Here is a 16,114-nt window from a genome sequence, read left to right on the forward strand (position 1 = left end):
ACTACAGTTTCACAACAGTTTCACTACAGTTTCACAACAGAGTCACTACAGTTTCACAACAGTTTCACTACAGATTCACAACAGATTCACTGCAGATTCATTACAGTTTCACTACAGATTCACAACAGATTCACTACAGATTCACTACAGTTTCACAACAGTTTCACAACAGATTCACTACAGATTCACTACAGATTCATTACAGTTTCACAACAGATTCACTACAGATTCATTACAGTTTCACAACAGTTTCACTACAGTTTCACAACAGATTCACTACAGTTTCACAACAGATTCACTACAGATTCACTACAGATTCACAACAGATTCACTACAGTTTCACTACAGATTAATTACAGTTTCACAACAGTTTCACTACAGATTCACATCAGATTCACTACAGTTTCACAACAGATAAACTACAGATTCACATCAGATTCATTACATTTTCACTACAGATTCACTACAGTTTCACAACAGATAAACTACAGATTCACATCAGATTCATTACGTTTTCACTACAGATTCACTGCAGTTTCACAACAGATTCACTACAGTTTCACTACAGAATAACTACAGATTCACTACAGTTTCACTACAGATTCACTACAGTTTCACTACAGAATAACTACAGATTCACTACAGTTTCACTACAGATTCACTACAGTTTCATCACAGCTCATTTACATCAGTTTCACTATAGCAAAATATTGTAGATTCTTAATTCTTGTTTCAGATGTATGAGTGTTTAAAAACTGTTCTAGATCCACAAAAATATGTCAGTCATGCTTCAGACTGTATCACATTATAGCATTGCATTTTCAGCACAAGAAAAGAAAGAAACAGAGAGACAATTTGAGCCAGAGGGATAGATGAGAAAAATCCTCTTAATGGCTAAAAACATTTTGGCAACAAAATGTTTGATTGTAAATAACCAAAATGTTGCAGAAGAAGAAAATCATCTCTGGAATATGGAATGATGGATTTTGATCGGTATCAACCAGATATTTGACCATGAGCATAAACTAAGTCATTAATCTGAGTAAGGTATCTCTGATGTGAGCTTTAAGCACTTTGATTCTTGTGATGACTGCTGTTTAATGGGTAATCTCTGATGATAATCTCTCTATGAATGAATGCTAAGAAATCAGTGCCCCTAGTAAGACCACATCCTTAACTAATGTTACAGATAAATACACACATTCTGTCTGCGTGATATTACAACATCGGGTTCAGAGAAATGTGACTGGTTGAGATTAAAGAGAAAAAATGAAAATTCTGTCATTATTTACCCTCATATTAATTCAAGCCTGTATGTCTTTCTTTATTTCTTTATTCACCATAAGTGGCAAGTATAGCCATCCATATGTGCGCTGTATTCCAAATCTTCTAAAGCCTATTGATAGCTTAGTGTGAAGAACAGACTAAAATTTAAGTCATTATTCACTGTTAAATTTGAAAAATGCTGCAATCAGACAAGGAGTCAATGAGTTGAATTAAAGTATCGAATTAGTGAACAGATCATATTTTTTGAGCCGGTTCATTTCAGTTCAACCAGTTGATCCAGTTCACAACTCAAAATTTTTGTTCACAAATCAGACTAATTCAATGATTCGGTCACAGCAGTTCTCCAGTTAAAGGCTCTCTGAAGGGGAAGATAATCAGCGAATAACGAATAATATGTCATATAGACTGCTTTTATGGTGCTTTTTGCTGCTTTATAACAAAATGAGCGTGAATAAAAAAATTACAGAATTTTTTTCAGGCAAACTATTCCATTAACTGCACATTCTTGAAGAGCACTGTCTTTATTGTTTATGTGTGTGTGTGTGTGTGTGTGTGTGTGTGTGTGTGTGTGTGTGTGTGTGTGTGTCCGTGTCCAATGAAGACTCTCCTCGAACGGAAAAGAAAGACATCAAATGTCCGACGCCGGGCTGTGATGGGACAGGCCATGTGACAGGTCTCTATCCACATCACCGGAGTCTATCAGGATGTCCTCACAAAGTCAGATTGCCCCCAGAGGGTGAGTGTGTTCTCACGTTGCGCATCACTTCCTGAGAACATTAGACACACTTTCCCCCTGTAGCAGTACAAGACAAACAAAACAGATACGATTAGTGATAACAACGCTGATCATTTTCTGTCCATAAATATTCATGCCACTCTAATGATCAAGGTCTAGTTGTACAAACACTATGGAAAAAATGTGAAAGAGTGATTGCTTAACTAACCGGCCTCTATTATTTTTAGCCTATTTCTGCATATCGACATGGTATGAACTATATTACATTTAATGTATGCTATGCAAATATCTGTTTATTTGTTTCCATTTTGAACAATAAAGAAAAAATACTGCAGAACTGATCTAAATTTGTCTTTTTTATTCTGAAGAATAAAGCGGCACTTCAGCACAGAACTACCTGTACATTCAATGCTCTGAAAAGTTAAAAAGTAACTGGTGAAAAGTTACTAAGGATACTGGATAGGACTATAACACATATGTGTGGGTCTCTTAAATGGTGAATGGTGAATACCAACAAATCATGACTTGTTTGTAGTCATGGTGTGTTTTTGCACGTTGATATTTGAAGGGAAAGTAGAATTTAAAGTGTTTTAGGAGTGCAGAACTGCATGTGAAAGTTCATTTAGCATGGAAAGTAAACAACTCCAGTTAAAGCTTATTTGAATGTGTTTATCCAGAATGTGCCACCTGAATAATTTCTGATTAATTATTGTTTATTTTATTTAATGTCTGTTCTTTAGCTGGAAAGCTTCATATGATATGTTCTTTTGTAAAAACATTATCCCTTTGTTTCCTAGTCCTTGCCATGCACGAAAATGTTCTGAAGTGTCCGACCCCTGGCTGTACAGGAAGAGGCCATGTCAATAGTAACCGTAGCACACATAGAAGGTAAGCACAATGAAAACAGCCTCGTAAATATGCTTATACTCAAATTCAATTTTCATGCAAACATCACTTTTCATTGTAAGCAGTTTTGCTTAGATATGTACATGCACATTTAGAGCAGCTGTAGGAAAAATATGTTGTTTATAATAATGTTACATAGACAAATACACCACCTTGGAAATTTTACCTAAAGAAGATGTGTGACTGCACTATTGTTGCACTTTTATCCACAGTAACACTGAATTCATCCACCTTAAAGGGTCACAGACACATTCATTTACCCTAAAAAGAGAGATGAGCTTGCAATGAAAATGTAGTTACTAAATAATAAAACATTAAGTTTGCTACTAACAATAAAGTAAAATGTTAATGCACCCAATTTCAATTAAAATATAATGTTAACATCCCAAAGGAGGCTTATAAAGAACTGACTTAGGTTTACTGTAAGACTTATTTGCGATGTCTTATTTCATATCTTAGTCTTTCAGGCTGCCCGATAGCTGCTGCAGAAAAGATCTCCAAACCGCAAGAGGATCCTACGAAGTGCAGGCCGACAGCGGAGAGAATGGCTAGGTAATAAACCTTCAATTTCTAAACCTCTATAAAGAGAACCTACAGGCAGATCATTGTCTTGAGGTCTTGTCACACTTATGAGCATCAAGCAAGATCATAACCAAGGTCCTGAGGTATTCAAATCACCTTTCTGAGAGATTGATTACAATTTGTGAATGGCAAGATAAATGGTCACTCAGCTGGAAAATCATTGCTAATAAACTTAAAATGTATCCTTTGACGTGGTTCGAATGATTTGTAAAGTTGTAATTTAACAACTACTTCTTTTCCTCGTTTTCTGACATACTTCTTCATCCAGACCTTTGAGAAACATGGAGAAATTTGACTTCACGTACAGATTTGCACATCCCATGGCCACGTTGCAGGCCAGTATGGCCAAAGACATGGAGAAGTACAGCAAAGGCCATTTCGATTATGCCAGTTTTGACGCCCAGGTCTTTGGCAAACAAGCCCAGATGGCATCCGACCAGAACCACGAATCTTCACACTTTCCTGACTGTGAGTGTCTATTTAATTTAAAATCAAATGTTACTTGGCATGCACTGACATTAATGTTAATATATATTCTTTACACAATCAAGAGTGACACCACTGAAGCAGTTTATGTTCAATCTCTTATTTGCATGATATCTCAGTCTTGTTAATGGTGTTTGCTGAGGCAATAAAAACACTCTTACTATTGTCCATAAAGGGATAGGGATTTTTCAAAAGCCCTAATCTTAAAAATTGGACTTTGATGTGTAACTTGTCCCCCATCATTTGTGCTATGGACAAGAATTGAGAGTCATGTTGAAGAGTATCAAAGGCCCTTTCAACATTTAATCATGTGTAGCACATGCCCAACTTTTTCCCATCATGTTTCCCGTCTCCATTATTAATATTTCCTTTAATACTACTGATGTCTTGCATTGATTTGCTCACGGTGACGGTCTGGGAGTTGAGAGAAAGATTTGATCCGGGTAAAACTAACTATGGTTTTACTATATTAAAATTGTAGTAACCTGCAGGTTTTTTGGTGGAAGCCATAGTTTAAATGCAGTTAACCATGGTATTACTACATAATATGGTGTTAATATAGTAACCATGATTAATTTTGTGGTTACTATTATTTTACTACAAAATACTAAAGTGATTCTAAAGTATGTTACTGTAGTAAAACCGTGGGGCTTTTTTGTAAAGGAAATGGTTAGAATTTAAATTTTACTAGTGCATACCTAATTACTAATATAAAAATAGCACTTTTTTCAATGCTGATCTCAAGAATTAGATTAATTTGTGTCCTGCACATGATTAATTGTCGAAAGGGCTTGTGAAATGAAGAGTAGGCACTCATATTTACAAAATTTGTGGCTGATAAAACAGGCTAAGAAATCCCAATGATTTTTTTTACTTGAGCCATTTAGCAACCACCAATGAATCAACCAAATTGCCCAAGCAACCACATAGCAACATGCTAAAAACCACTCAGAGCACCTTAGCAACTTAGCATAGCAACACCCCCTAAGTGGTGGTGGCGTAGTGGTCTAAAGCACATAACTGGTAATCAGAAGGATGCTGTTTCGATCCCCACAGCCACCCAAATTGTGTCCTTGAGCAAGGCACTTAACTCCAGGTTGCTCAGGGGGGGATTGTCTCTGTAATAAGGGCTCTGTAAGTCACTTTGGATAAAAGCGTCTGCCAAGTGCCTTTGATAATATATAAATAAAACACCCTAGCATCGTGATAAAGATTTTTCCACAAGCAAGCCCACTCACATATTCCTCCCAAAATATACAAATCTTGTTTTATGAAATTAAACTGTTTATCTACATAGTTGAGGGTTACTGTATTTGTCTCAGCATAATATGATTACTGTAATTTATGCCTCTCTATTTATGTCTCTCTATCTTTATCTGAGTACTTATTATATCTATCGTTCTCAGCTTCTGCTCAGTTTCCCTGTTTTCTGGATCCTGGTGGTCATTTGCTTGTGCCTGGAGACAACAGTCCTAATCACCATAAACCCCAAAGCAGCACCCTCCAGTCCAACATCGCATCCGCAGCCATACTCAACCTCTCCACACGTTGCCGAGACAACGGCAAGGCCCTGCCCTCCGGCCAGCCCCTGGCATCATCCACAAAGGTAATCAAATTAGATCACTCAGAAAAAGGTATTTAATGTGGTCATTCTAAAACAACTGTGATTTGTGTATGAAAAAGAGAGAGTAACATCAAAAGACACTTTTTGGCACAGAGAACTGTGTTGCCTCTGGTGGCACAACAACAAGAGAGACAGAGAGCTTTATTCTTTTCTTTTTTTTTTACCAATGCTGGCCCTAAAGCTTTAATGTACACAAAGGAGAATTTGTGTAATCACATTAAAAAGAGCTGGGAGGAATACAATAACAGCATCTTTCTCTATGACAATTCTAAGTCTTTTTGTAAAACATGTGGCCGTGCATTTGATTTCTACTTGTGCTTATGGTAATGTTGGAGGGGGGAAGGTTCTCTTGTCTGCTTTTTCCACTGCAGATGGTCGAAGACATTTTGCTAAGTAATATATTATCCTAGATAAGCTTGCGCAGATCCTTTGGCGTTGATCTCTAATGGGCGATCTATGAGAAGTTGGATTAAACCAATTGGTTAGGGGATTTATCGACACTACTCTTTTATTTAAATTTAAATATGGAAAGTCCGTTTCGGGCATCAGATGGCTTATGTTACACTGTAAAAATAGAAATTTGAATCAGATTTTCAAGTCTCTTTTTGGTACTGATACTTAAATAGAATATCAAACTATCACTAAGTATAAATGTGTTACAAAAAGTGTTACATTGTCAAGATTTTTGGCTAAACGTTCCGATGGAGTCATGTTGGTAAGTGCACATGCTTCAACACATTGAATTGGGCCATTTGTGTGGGTGAAATGTGTTTAACTCCAGCTTAAATCATTTGTCTTCTCTCAAATAAAAGTGGCAAAAGGCCAAACAATAATATTGAATCTTGATAATGAAGAGTATAAGAACAGAAGCACTTATGTTCAAATGACCCACTTAAACTCACTGAAATATAATATAAATATAATTTAACATGTTGCTAATCACTGTGAAAATTTGAATAAAAACTATTGATGTGCATCAGTTATACATACATATATATATATATATATATATATATATATATATATATATATATATATATATATATATATATATATATATATGACCAAAAATGAATTAATAACATAGTAATCCATTTTAATCATAACTGTAAGGGTCTTCTTCTGTTATGCATTATTTGCAACTCAACTGAAATTTAAAATAAATGTAATTTAATTTATCTGGTTAAAAAGTGCAAATACAAATCAAATTTTTTCTTCCAAGCCTTTAATAGAATAAGAAACCATACTGCTTATCAATTATAAAACAGAAAATGAACAACGTGATTCATTGTAAAGAATTAGTAAAATACATAACGGCCTATTATAATCCATTATACATTTACAATTATGTAAGGCCCTCTAAGAACTGAAGTTAAAATGGTATCATTGAAAGCATTCATTAAATTAAACTCACTGAAATAAAATATAAATGTAATATAACATCTTGTTAATCACTCTAAAAAATGCAGATATAAATAATATTTTAGTCTTATTTACTTTTGAGCCTGTAATATAATAACAAAATATTGATACACATAAATTCTTAAAAAAAAAAAAAGAAAAAGAAAAACACTGTCAAGAATTTATTAAATAACAAACTTTAATATTGGATTTACAGCCTAATGGCTAATACATATGCATCAATGCATTAAATTGTGATGCAATGTGAGCAATGTTTGAATCCGGCTCTCAACACTGTGTGACTTGTTTCTACTCTTTGCTATTTAAAATGTGAAAAGACCTTACTATAAGGACTGAACATAGTATATCATTGTATATCAATAGTATCATTGTAAGCACTCATTGCTGCAATGACCCACTTAAACATTTTAGTAACACTTTACAATAAGGTTCCATTGGTTAACATTAGTTAACAACATTAGTTATCATTAGTTAACAATGAACAATAATTATTGAGCATTTATTAATCTATAGTAATACCTAATACATTTACTAATGTTAACAAATGGAAACTTACTGTAAAGTGTTACCAACTTGTTTGGCAACAGTAATTACATTGTAATACACTAGTAATTACATTGTAACTAGAGACAGCCAATATAGTTGAATTTCTTTAAGTTTACCAGCTTTTTTGATCAAAATCACATCTTCCTCTTAAACACTGAGTGATAAAACTGAGAGAAACTTGCAGAGAAACTCACAGAAGTATGGTGTGAAACGCTTCACACACCTACACACCGAACAGATCATTCGTAGTCCCAGCACTCAGTGGGCAGAGAGCAGGTATACTGTACGAATTGAGCAAATGAATAAAACAGTGTTAACCGATCTGTCATCTGCTGATGTCTGCATTGAAATGTCTTTATGCATGTTAAGTATCTCCATCTCCCTGTTTGTGCCAAGTCCCTTGTTTTTTTCTTCTTCTAAGAATATGGCTTATCATCTTGCAGCGTTTAATGAAAGTGTGGGAGAAAGATGTCACCTCAGTTGTTTTTGGAGCTGGAGAAAATGTCAATAGATGAGAACAACTCTGTCGCATCTTGTGTGGGGATTAACTCGATAGGTGCGCCGTAGGTTGGTTCCAGCTGGTTAGGCAGAGTTAGATTTAGTTCCACATTTGGTTTTTATCGTGATTAATTCCTTTATAAGCTCTCTTTTGTTTGTTGAGCTTCTAAAAATATGTGTGGAACAATTGGGTGTCATGTGTTTTCAAGCAGTTAATGAGTACCATAACAAAATCAAAGCTTTTCAATTTATGCCTTAATGGTAGAGACCTAAAAGCACTATATGTGTCATCTAGAAACCAGATAGTACAGCTTTCACTGGAAAAAAAAGCAGAAAAAATACAGGATGATTATGCCATGTCCATATCTATGTGCAAAACTAGAAAATCCACATGTATTTATAATGTGAATTGTCACTTACATCGCATAATATGGCTGCAACATTCTAAAGAAGCTATTTAATTTACTAATGTAACCGTAAATTTAAGCGCAGCGTAGTTCTAGCGGGAAGACTAGCAGCTGTACATCATCACACCATTAGCTGGGTAATTCCTAGCCAATCACATGTAAGCCATAAGTCTGCTCACAATCTATCACATTGCTACAACCTCCACCACCCCACCACCACCAGTTGAGTCCCGTTCTGCGGGGGTAGGCTCCTCGCCCCTGCCTCCTATCTCCGGCAGGACATGACGGTTCCGAGTACAACTTCTTCGGACCGCCAGACGGGGCTTACGCCAAAGAGAGACATTACTGTTCTGTTTTATATTCATCAATGTCATCTTAAATTTTACTCAAGTCTGTGAGTCTTCCTGGTAGAAAGTACAGCAATTATTCTTGGCTGTAGTATCAGTAGGGAAATTTTAGGAATGCAAAAAAATGCATATTTTTGTAAGTTAGTGAAAAAAGAACCCTAGTTGTAAAACACTTTTGTCAACTATTGATATAAAGTTGGTTTCAAACTCTCATCCCTCTTTCAGGACACCCTTATTGAGGTAGACGAGAATGGAACACTGGATTTAAGCATGAAGAAGAAGAAGAGAGAGAAAGCACGGGACTCTCCTGTGATGCCAGCGTTAGGAGATGCTCTTTCAACCCCGCCTGAACCTTCCTTACCCAAAGCAGCGGGTATCCAGATCTCCCCGGCCATCTATCGTGTCCTCTATGAACAGGATGCCTGGGACACACCATTAAACTTTAGCAAAACACCCGTCCAACAAGACAAAGAGGTGAGCCAGATGGACTAGATGTTAAATTCAGTTTAATAACACTTACAGCAAGTGAATGTGGATATGCATAAAAAATGTGTATGAAGAGGAAAAATGTATTGCTTTGAGGTTGCTTTTTTAGAACTCATGGGACTTAATGAGGTTCTCAGTTATGCTTAATTTAAGTATAAACTTGTCAAGATGTTTCTCCTAAAATGCCATAGGAGAAATAAAGATAGAGACCAATGCATTAACATTAGCATGGATGGCTAAGATCATTTGTACTGAAAGATTTTGATGAGAAATATTTGAGTTTATATTTAAATTTGTGTCATTAGTGATTTTTTTTAAGCTCAGTCGGCAGCATTTGTAGCAATGTTAATTAACACAAAACTTCATTTCGACTCATTTTTATTAAAAAAAGAACAAACCGAGGTTACATTAAGGCACTTATTATAATAGAACTGATTGAGGTCATTTTCTGAAGGCGTAAAAATGAAGCTAATAATTTTATAAAAGCACTTAACTCAAAACCTGTTGATTATTTGAGCAGTAAAGTTGTTTAAATCTAAATTCTTACGGTGGACTGCTGTTCTAGGCTGATGAACTTCTAGTTATTTGTCACAATGTTTCATCGTCATGGCAACAAAGTAAGTATGCGATTTTATCACACTAAATATTGTTTATGTCTTATGGCTATACTTTTGAAACAGTGAGTATTTTAACGTTTACGGATTAGCCCCGTTTACTTCCATTGTAAGTGCCTCACTGGAATACAGATATTTGTTTTAAGAAAAGGAGGGACAAATCTTAATAATATTTTGAGGTAATCAGCATTATACCACAAAAGCTGGTGATTGAGCTGAACTTGTGTTGAACGCAGAATATTCCTTTTAGCAAAAATCTCAGTTTGCCCTTCATTTAAAGGGATATTCCAGGTTCAATACAATTTAAACTCAATCGACAGCGTTTGTGGCATAATGTTGAATACCACTAACATTTATATCGACTTGTTCCTCCTTTTCTTTAAAAAAAAGCAAAAATCCAGATTACAGTGAAGCAGTTACAATGGAAGTAAATGGGAGCCAAATTTTGAATGTTAAAATACTCACTGTTTCAAAAGTATAGTGACAAGGCATAAAGGATATGCATGTAAACATGCTTTTAGTGTGATAAAATTGTTTACTAACCTTTTCTGTTTAATGTTAGCCAATTTTACAACTTCATTACCATGACGATATAATGTCAACAAACCCTAAAACTCTAAAACGACTGTAAAAATGACAATTGAAACAACTTTACAGCTCAAATAATACATGAGTTTTAATAGAAGAATTAATGTAAGTGCTTTTATAAAATAATAAGCTTCAGTTCACATTTCAAAATTGGCCCCATTCACTTCTATTGTAAGTGCCTCACAGTAACCTTGATTACTGTTTTTTTTTTATAAGTGAAGGAGGACCGAGTCAAAATGTATTTTTGTGGTTATCAATAGTATGCCACAAATCCTGTTTATTGAGCTTATATATATATATATCTCATCACAGTAGTAACCTGAATGCATTTGGTTACACCAACAAAACTAATTCTACGTTAGATCAGGTAGATTAGGTAGAAATAGCTCCTTTAAGTAGCAATATGCAGGTTACCACTTTTTACAGTGTATATCTTCTATAGCTGATTGGTCTAGGTTGATGCCAAATTAAATGTCTAAATACTCTTTTGCTTTAGCATGTACATTATACAACCGCAAGAACATATTTAACACAATGCACATTAAATTGCAGAAGAATGTTTCTGAAAAGCTGACCATTTTTTATCCTCTTTGGAATCAAAGAACAAACCCAGACTGTTATCTGTTTGTCTGATTCTCCCTTCGACATCTGGTGCACAAAGATACTTACCTAGTAGAAAAATCCAAAGGTTTTACACCCAGCTTGACCATCATAGTACAAGGGGCTTTATGGTAGTTAAAATGCATATACAGTTTGCTAAGTATACTTAAGCAGCATCAAACCCTCTCACAGACTATTAGAGCTTGTGTGTTTACAGAATGCCGTGTTTGAGGGACCTTCGCCGTTTTTAATCTTTGATAATTGCACGTTTTGACATTTTGTCCCTTGTCTTTTAGATGGATGCATTGGAGAGGGCTTCACTCGAGGACAAAGCGTACAATGGAGATGTGAACATGACAAAAAACAAGATGCTCATAAGAGAAAACAAGAAAGAGCTAATGAGGTATTAACATTTTCTGGAGTGCCAGATTTGTACCTTTATTCTGTTTGGGGGTCTCTGGGTCACACTTGCGTAATCATTTAGTTACATTTCATTTACATCAAGCGATCATAAGCTCTGTGCATCTACAAGATACTTTCATATTCTGGTCCACAGACATCTAGAGACTGAAATGGGTTCATCTGTGCTCAGAGTAATACATCTTCTTCTCTTTGCAGTTGTCCGACACCAGGTTGTGACGGTAGTGGTCATGTGACAGGGAATTATGCATCACATAGAAGGTGGGGAGCCCTGCCTATGTACACCATTTTTATTTATGTTCCAATCAGAGTTGGGAATATGCAAACTAAAATTAGTGACTACCATCTGAACTAAAAAATGTCAGTAGCATGACAGAAGCTAAGCTATGTTCACTATAGTGAAGCTTTTCGGTAACGAGTTACATTTTACAACGAGTAGCACTGCAGAGTCACAAAATGCTACATTTGCCACATTGTATTGCTAACATAGCAATGGAGCCGAGGAAAATAAAATGCGTTACCTAAATACGTCCTCTCTCTTATGCAAAACCAAATCGTTTGAGTGAATCGGTTCTTTCTGACAGCTCTTGTAAATTAACCAGTTAAAATAAATGATTCCCTTATACTTAGCACTGGGAACTATGATTCATTTTTGGGAGGGAGTTGGTTCATTCGGACAGTTCATGTAAAGGAACTACTTCACATAAATGATTTACTGATTCACTTAAAGGCACTTTTTGTACATGGGAATTAAAGGGATAATTTGCCCAAAAATGAAAATGGTGTCATCATTTATTCACCCTCATGCCATCCCAGATGTGTATGACTTTCTTTATTCTGCAGAACACAAATTAAGATTTTTAGAAGAATATCTCCGCTCTGCTGGTCCTCACAATGCAAGTGAATGGTGACCAGAACACAGAAGGTCCAAACAGGGTATAAAGGCAGCATAAAAGTAATCCATATGACTCCAGTGGTTGAATCCATGTCTTCTGAAGTGATATGATAGGTGTGGGTGAGAATCAGATCAATATTTAAGACTTTATTTTTCACTATAGATCTCTACCTTTGACCAGACCCGACCAGTAGGTGGCTGAATGTGAAAGTGAATGTAATTTCCGCCCCAGAATGTTGAAGTGAAAGTGTAGATTTACAGTAAGAAAGGGCTTAAATATTGATCTGTTTCTCAACCACACCTATCATATCTCTTCAGAAAACATGGATTAAACCACTGGAGTCTTATGGATTACTTTTATTCTGACTTTATGTGATTTTTGGACCTTCTGAATTCTTTCTGGGTCCTTCTGAGTCACCATTCACTTGCATTGTGAGGACCTACAGAACTGAGATATTCTTCTAAAAACCCTTGTTTGTGTTCTACAGAAGAAAAAAAGTCATACACATCTGGGATGGCATGAGGGTGAGTAAATGATAAGAGAATTTCCATTTTTTTCATCCGATTGTTATATATAAATAAACTATTTTCATCTTTAAATAGCTTCAATGTAGTTAGCTACTTTATGTTAAGAGTAGCTCGTAGCTTGGGAAGTTACAGTTTCATAGTAGCTTCCCCTACAGTACACTGGTTCCAAGGGCAAAACAAAATATGAGCTATTTGTGTTGAAAATGAAAGACTGAATAAAATAAAATTAAATGTTGTCATTTAAAAGCACATTTTTGACAATATATGTGTCTCCTGTTTTTATTTTTTTAGTGTATCTGGGTGCCCATTGGCTGATAAGACTCTTAAGTCACTAATGGCTGCCAATACTCAAGAACTAAAGTAAGAATGACCTAAAGTTTTAATCCAATAAATATTATGCGCTGATTCTGAACGTGTTCATAAAGTGTTCTCGGATTTATTCATTTCAACCTAAAATTTTGATGTTGATTAAATATGAATGTACATGAATGCATATCAATTTTTGGGGTTTAAAATTAATGTAACATTTAGTTTTATTTACATATTGCATTCAAAAGTTAATTTAAAGTGGTTCTGTAGTACGAAAACTGAATTTTCAAAAGTATGAATATTCCATATAGTGCCTCAGTTAATATGACATCACTAGCTGCATACATAATGATTATGTAAGAATTAGCAAAATGTCAAAAAAATACTTTTAGATGTTTAGCAGGTCACACTGGAGGACATCAACTTTCCTAAAGCATTACATATCAACTACCCATATACATATCATTATGACTTTCACATTATGATTTTGCATATGCTATTATCTGCATATTTATCAACAGGTTCATTGTTAATCTCCTATCTCATTTTCCTGTAAACAGGTGCCCAACTCCTGGCTGTGATGGTTCAGGTCATGTGACAGGAAACTATGCGTCTCATAGAAGGTGAGATTAATTAGACAGCAAGACTCTCTCAGTAGAATAATCAAGAAGCAAAGACAATGGTACATAAACTGTAATGCTTGTATTATATAGTGTAATGTCTATATTCAAACAGATAGCAAAGTCTAATTATAGTCATGGGACTATAACTTACTGGACATCACTCAAACGGTTTAAATATTCATATTTAAAACAAATAACCACTACAGAATATATGCTTCGTGGTATTTCACGACTGCTGAGGTAATGACCTCTTTTCAATACAAACACGACAGGTGTCAAAGCCTGAAACATCACGCCATAAACTCCATGACCATATCATTCCCACGCACACGTCTGCACGCTTCAACTTCTGAAAGGTTCCTCACATATGTCATGTTCCTTTTCCAGTCTGTCAGGCTGCCCTCGTGCCAGAAAAGGATCCTTGAAGCTCACGCCAAGCAAGGAGGACAAAGAAGAGCCAGAGATGAAGTAAGACAGCACGCAAACAATGACAACCAAGTGTTAAGTGTTTATATTCAGACTTGTGTGAATCAACAAGTTCCTACTGCACATAAAATGTCTTTTAATAGAGCGTCATTTTGCAAAACACTTCTTGAAGGAATGTTTTGGGTTCAACACAAGTTGAGTTCAATCGAATGCATTTATGGTAAACTTGTGGGTTACAGTGAGGCAGTGGAAGTCAATGGGGCCAGTCTGTAAATGATAAAATACTCACTGTTTTAAAAGTATAGTGACTAGACTTATACATTATATGTGTTAACATTGTTTTAGTGTCCTAAAATCTCTGTTCTACATGATCTTTGTGTGATAAAACCACTTAGCGTTATGTTGTCATGGCAACAAAGTGAAATTTTGGACATAACTTTAAATAGATAAGGTTAGTCTGTGATTTTATCATGCAAAAAATATATTAACATGAATAATGTTTATGTCTTGCGGCTATAGTTTTGTAACAATGTGTATTTTAGGGTTTATGGACTGGCCCCGTTCACTTCCATTGTAACGCGAAATAAACCTATACATTTAAATCAATATACTCTATACTCTAAATTCTATATTTTATAGAATAATGTGTATCACTAGGCCTAGAGTAGAAGAATATTAAGAAATTTATAAGAAAAAAAAAGAAAATAAATAATGATATATTAAAGGAAATAAATGAAAGGGAATTTGTTTGCCCCCACTTTGTTTATTTCAGTGGCATTTTTGTCACTTTCGAGCCCCTGTTCATTTCTGACAATAGATGAAAGGGAGAAGTTGCACTGGCTAATGCTTTATATATTACGAAAAGCTAAATGCAAGTGTTTGTCAGTTATCCATGATATGTTTTTAAAAATAGGATTGTTGTGCATTTCGGAATGTGGGACATTATTTCCTAGAAATATGGTTCAAAAATATCATCTGTTTAATTCAGGGAGTTAACTGTTTACTCGTGTTCATTTAAGATCACATTTAATTACAATTAATGCAGCCGGTCGCTCTTTAAAAACATAATACTATGCAGACAAAAAATTATTTAATTGATTCCAGCCTTAATTCTGAAGAGTGATGGCTTTACTACTTTTGCATCTGGGCTAGTAATTAATTTTTAATTACTATTGCAAATACGAGAGCTTAGGAATTAGACAATAGCAGGTCCACACACATTATGGATGGATGGATGTAGAGAAATAGGAAAGTGTAGGATGGATGTAGGAAAGCAGACTCTCGTTGCATCTGTAATGTCAGTAAATTATTGTACATTTTCAGCCATATGGTCCATCTCTGTTGTTCGCCAATTCCAGACCTGGACTCAACAGTCATTGTTGGAGTTGTAATGTCCTCTTGTTTTAGACACAATATTAGAGCTAAAAACTGCCATTACAACCTTTCCCATATAGGCCTGAAGACAAGCTATTTGTACTGTCCTAGATATAACCTCTCACCTTTTCCAATATGGGCTATCAGAGAAAGGGTCAGCCACCTCCAAAGCATGTGCCCCCTCAACCAACTAACAACAATTATGTGCAATTTATGCCATTCCATTACTGCCCTGGGGGGAAAGTGAACAGCAAAATAAATTGGCCGACTCCACGCCGCTCTAGTCCTCAACGTCTGTGGGCACGTTAACCTCGCTGCCCGTAATTATTTATCAGAGTGCGCTTCTACGAATAGCGACTTTCCATGCGATAGCCCTTTTGTCTAGTTTGAATACATTTTAATCAACATTT

At 35.4% G+C, this 16,114-nt stretch overlaps 1 protein-coding gene across 2 annotated transcripts in view; it reads left to right on the top strand.

The window, feature by feature from the left end:
• LOC127634774 (suppression of tumorigenicity 18 protein-like) overlaps positions 1–16,114 on the top strand; it is a 65,636-nt gene that overhangs the window by 40,841 nt on the left and 8,681 nt on the right. The window contains exons 7-17 of one of the 2 annotated variants that reach the window (XM_052114452.1): positions 1,889–2,023; positions 2,821–2,911; positions 3,389–3,481; positions 3,780–3,979; positions 5,404–5,603; positions 9,067–9,315; positions 11,426–11,532; positions 11,748–11,810; positions 13,264–13,332; positions 13,842–13,904; positions 14,292–14,372. In XM_052114452.1, coding sequence (XP_051970412.1) covers positions 1,889–2,023; positions 2,821–2,911; positions 3,389–3,481; positions 3,780–3,979; positions 5,404–5,603; positions 9,067–9,315; positions 11,426–11,532; positions 11,748–11,810; positions 13,264–13,332; positions 13,842–13,904; positions 14,292–14,372 — 1,351 coding nt within the window. The remainder of the gene's footprint in view (positions 1–1,888; positions 2,024–2,820; positions 2,912–3,388; positions 3,482–3,779; positions 3,980–5,403; positions 5,604–9,066; positions 9,316–11,425; positions 11,533–11,747; positions 11,811–13,263; positions 13,333–13,841; positions 13,905–14,291; positions 14,373–16,114) is intronic. The other variant, XM_052114454.1, reaches the window with a different exon arrangement.

Source organism: Xyrauchen texanus, chromosome 42 (assembly GCF_025860055.1).
Source record: "Xyrauchen texanus isolate HMW12.3.18 chromosome 42, RBS_HiC_50CHRs, whole genome shotgun sequence".
NCBI lineage: Eukaryota > Metazoa > Chordata > Actinopteri > Cypriniformes > Catostomidae > Xyrauchen > Xyrauchen texanus.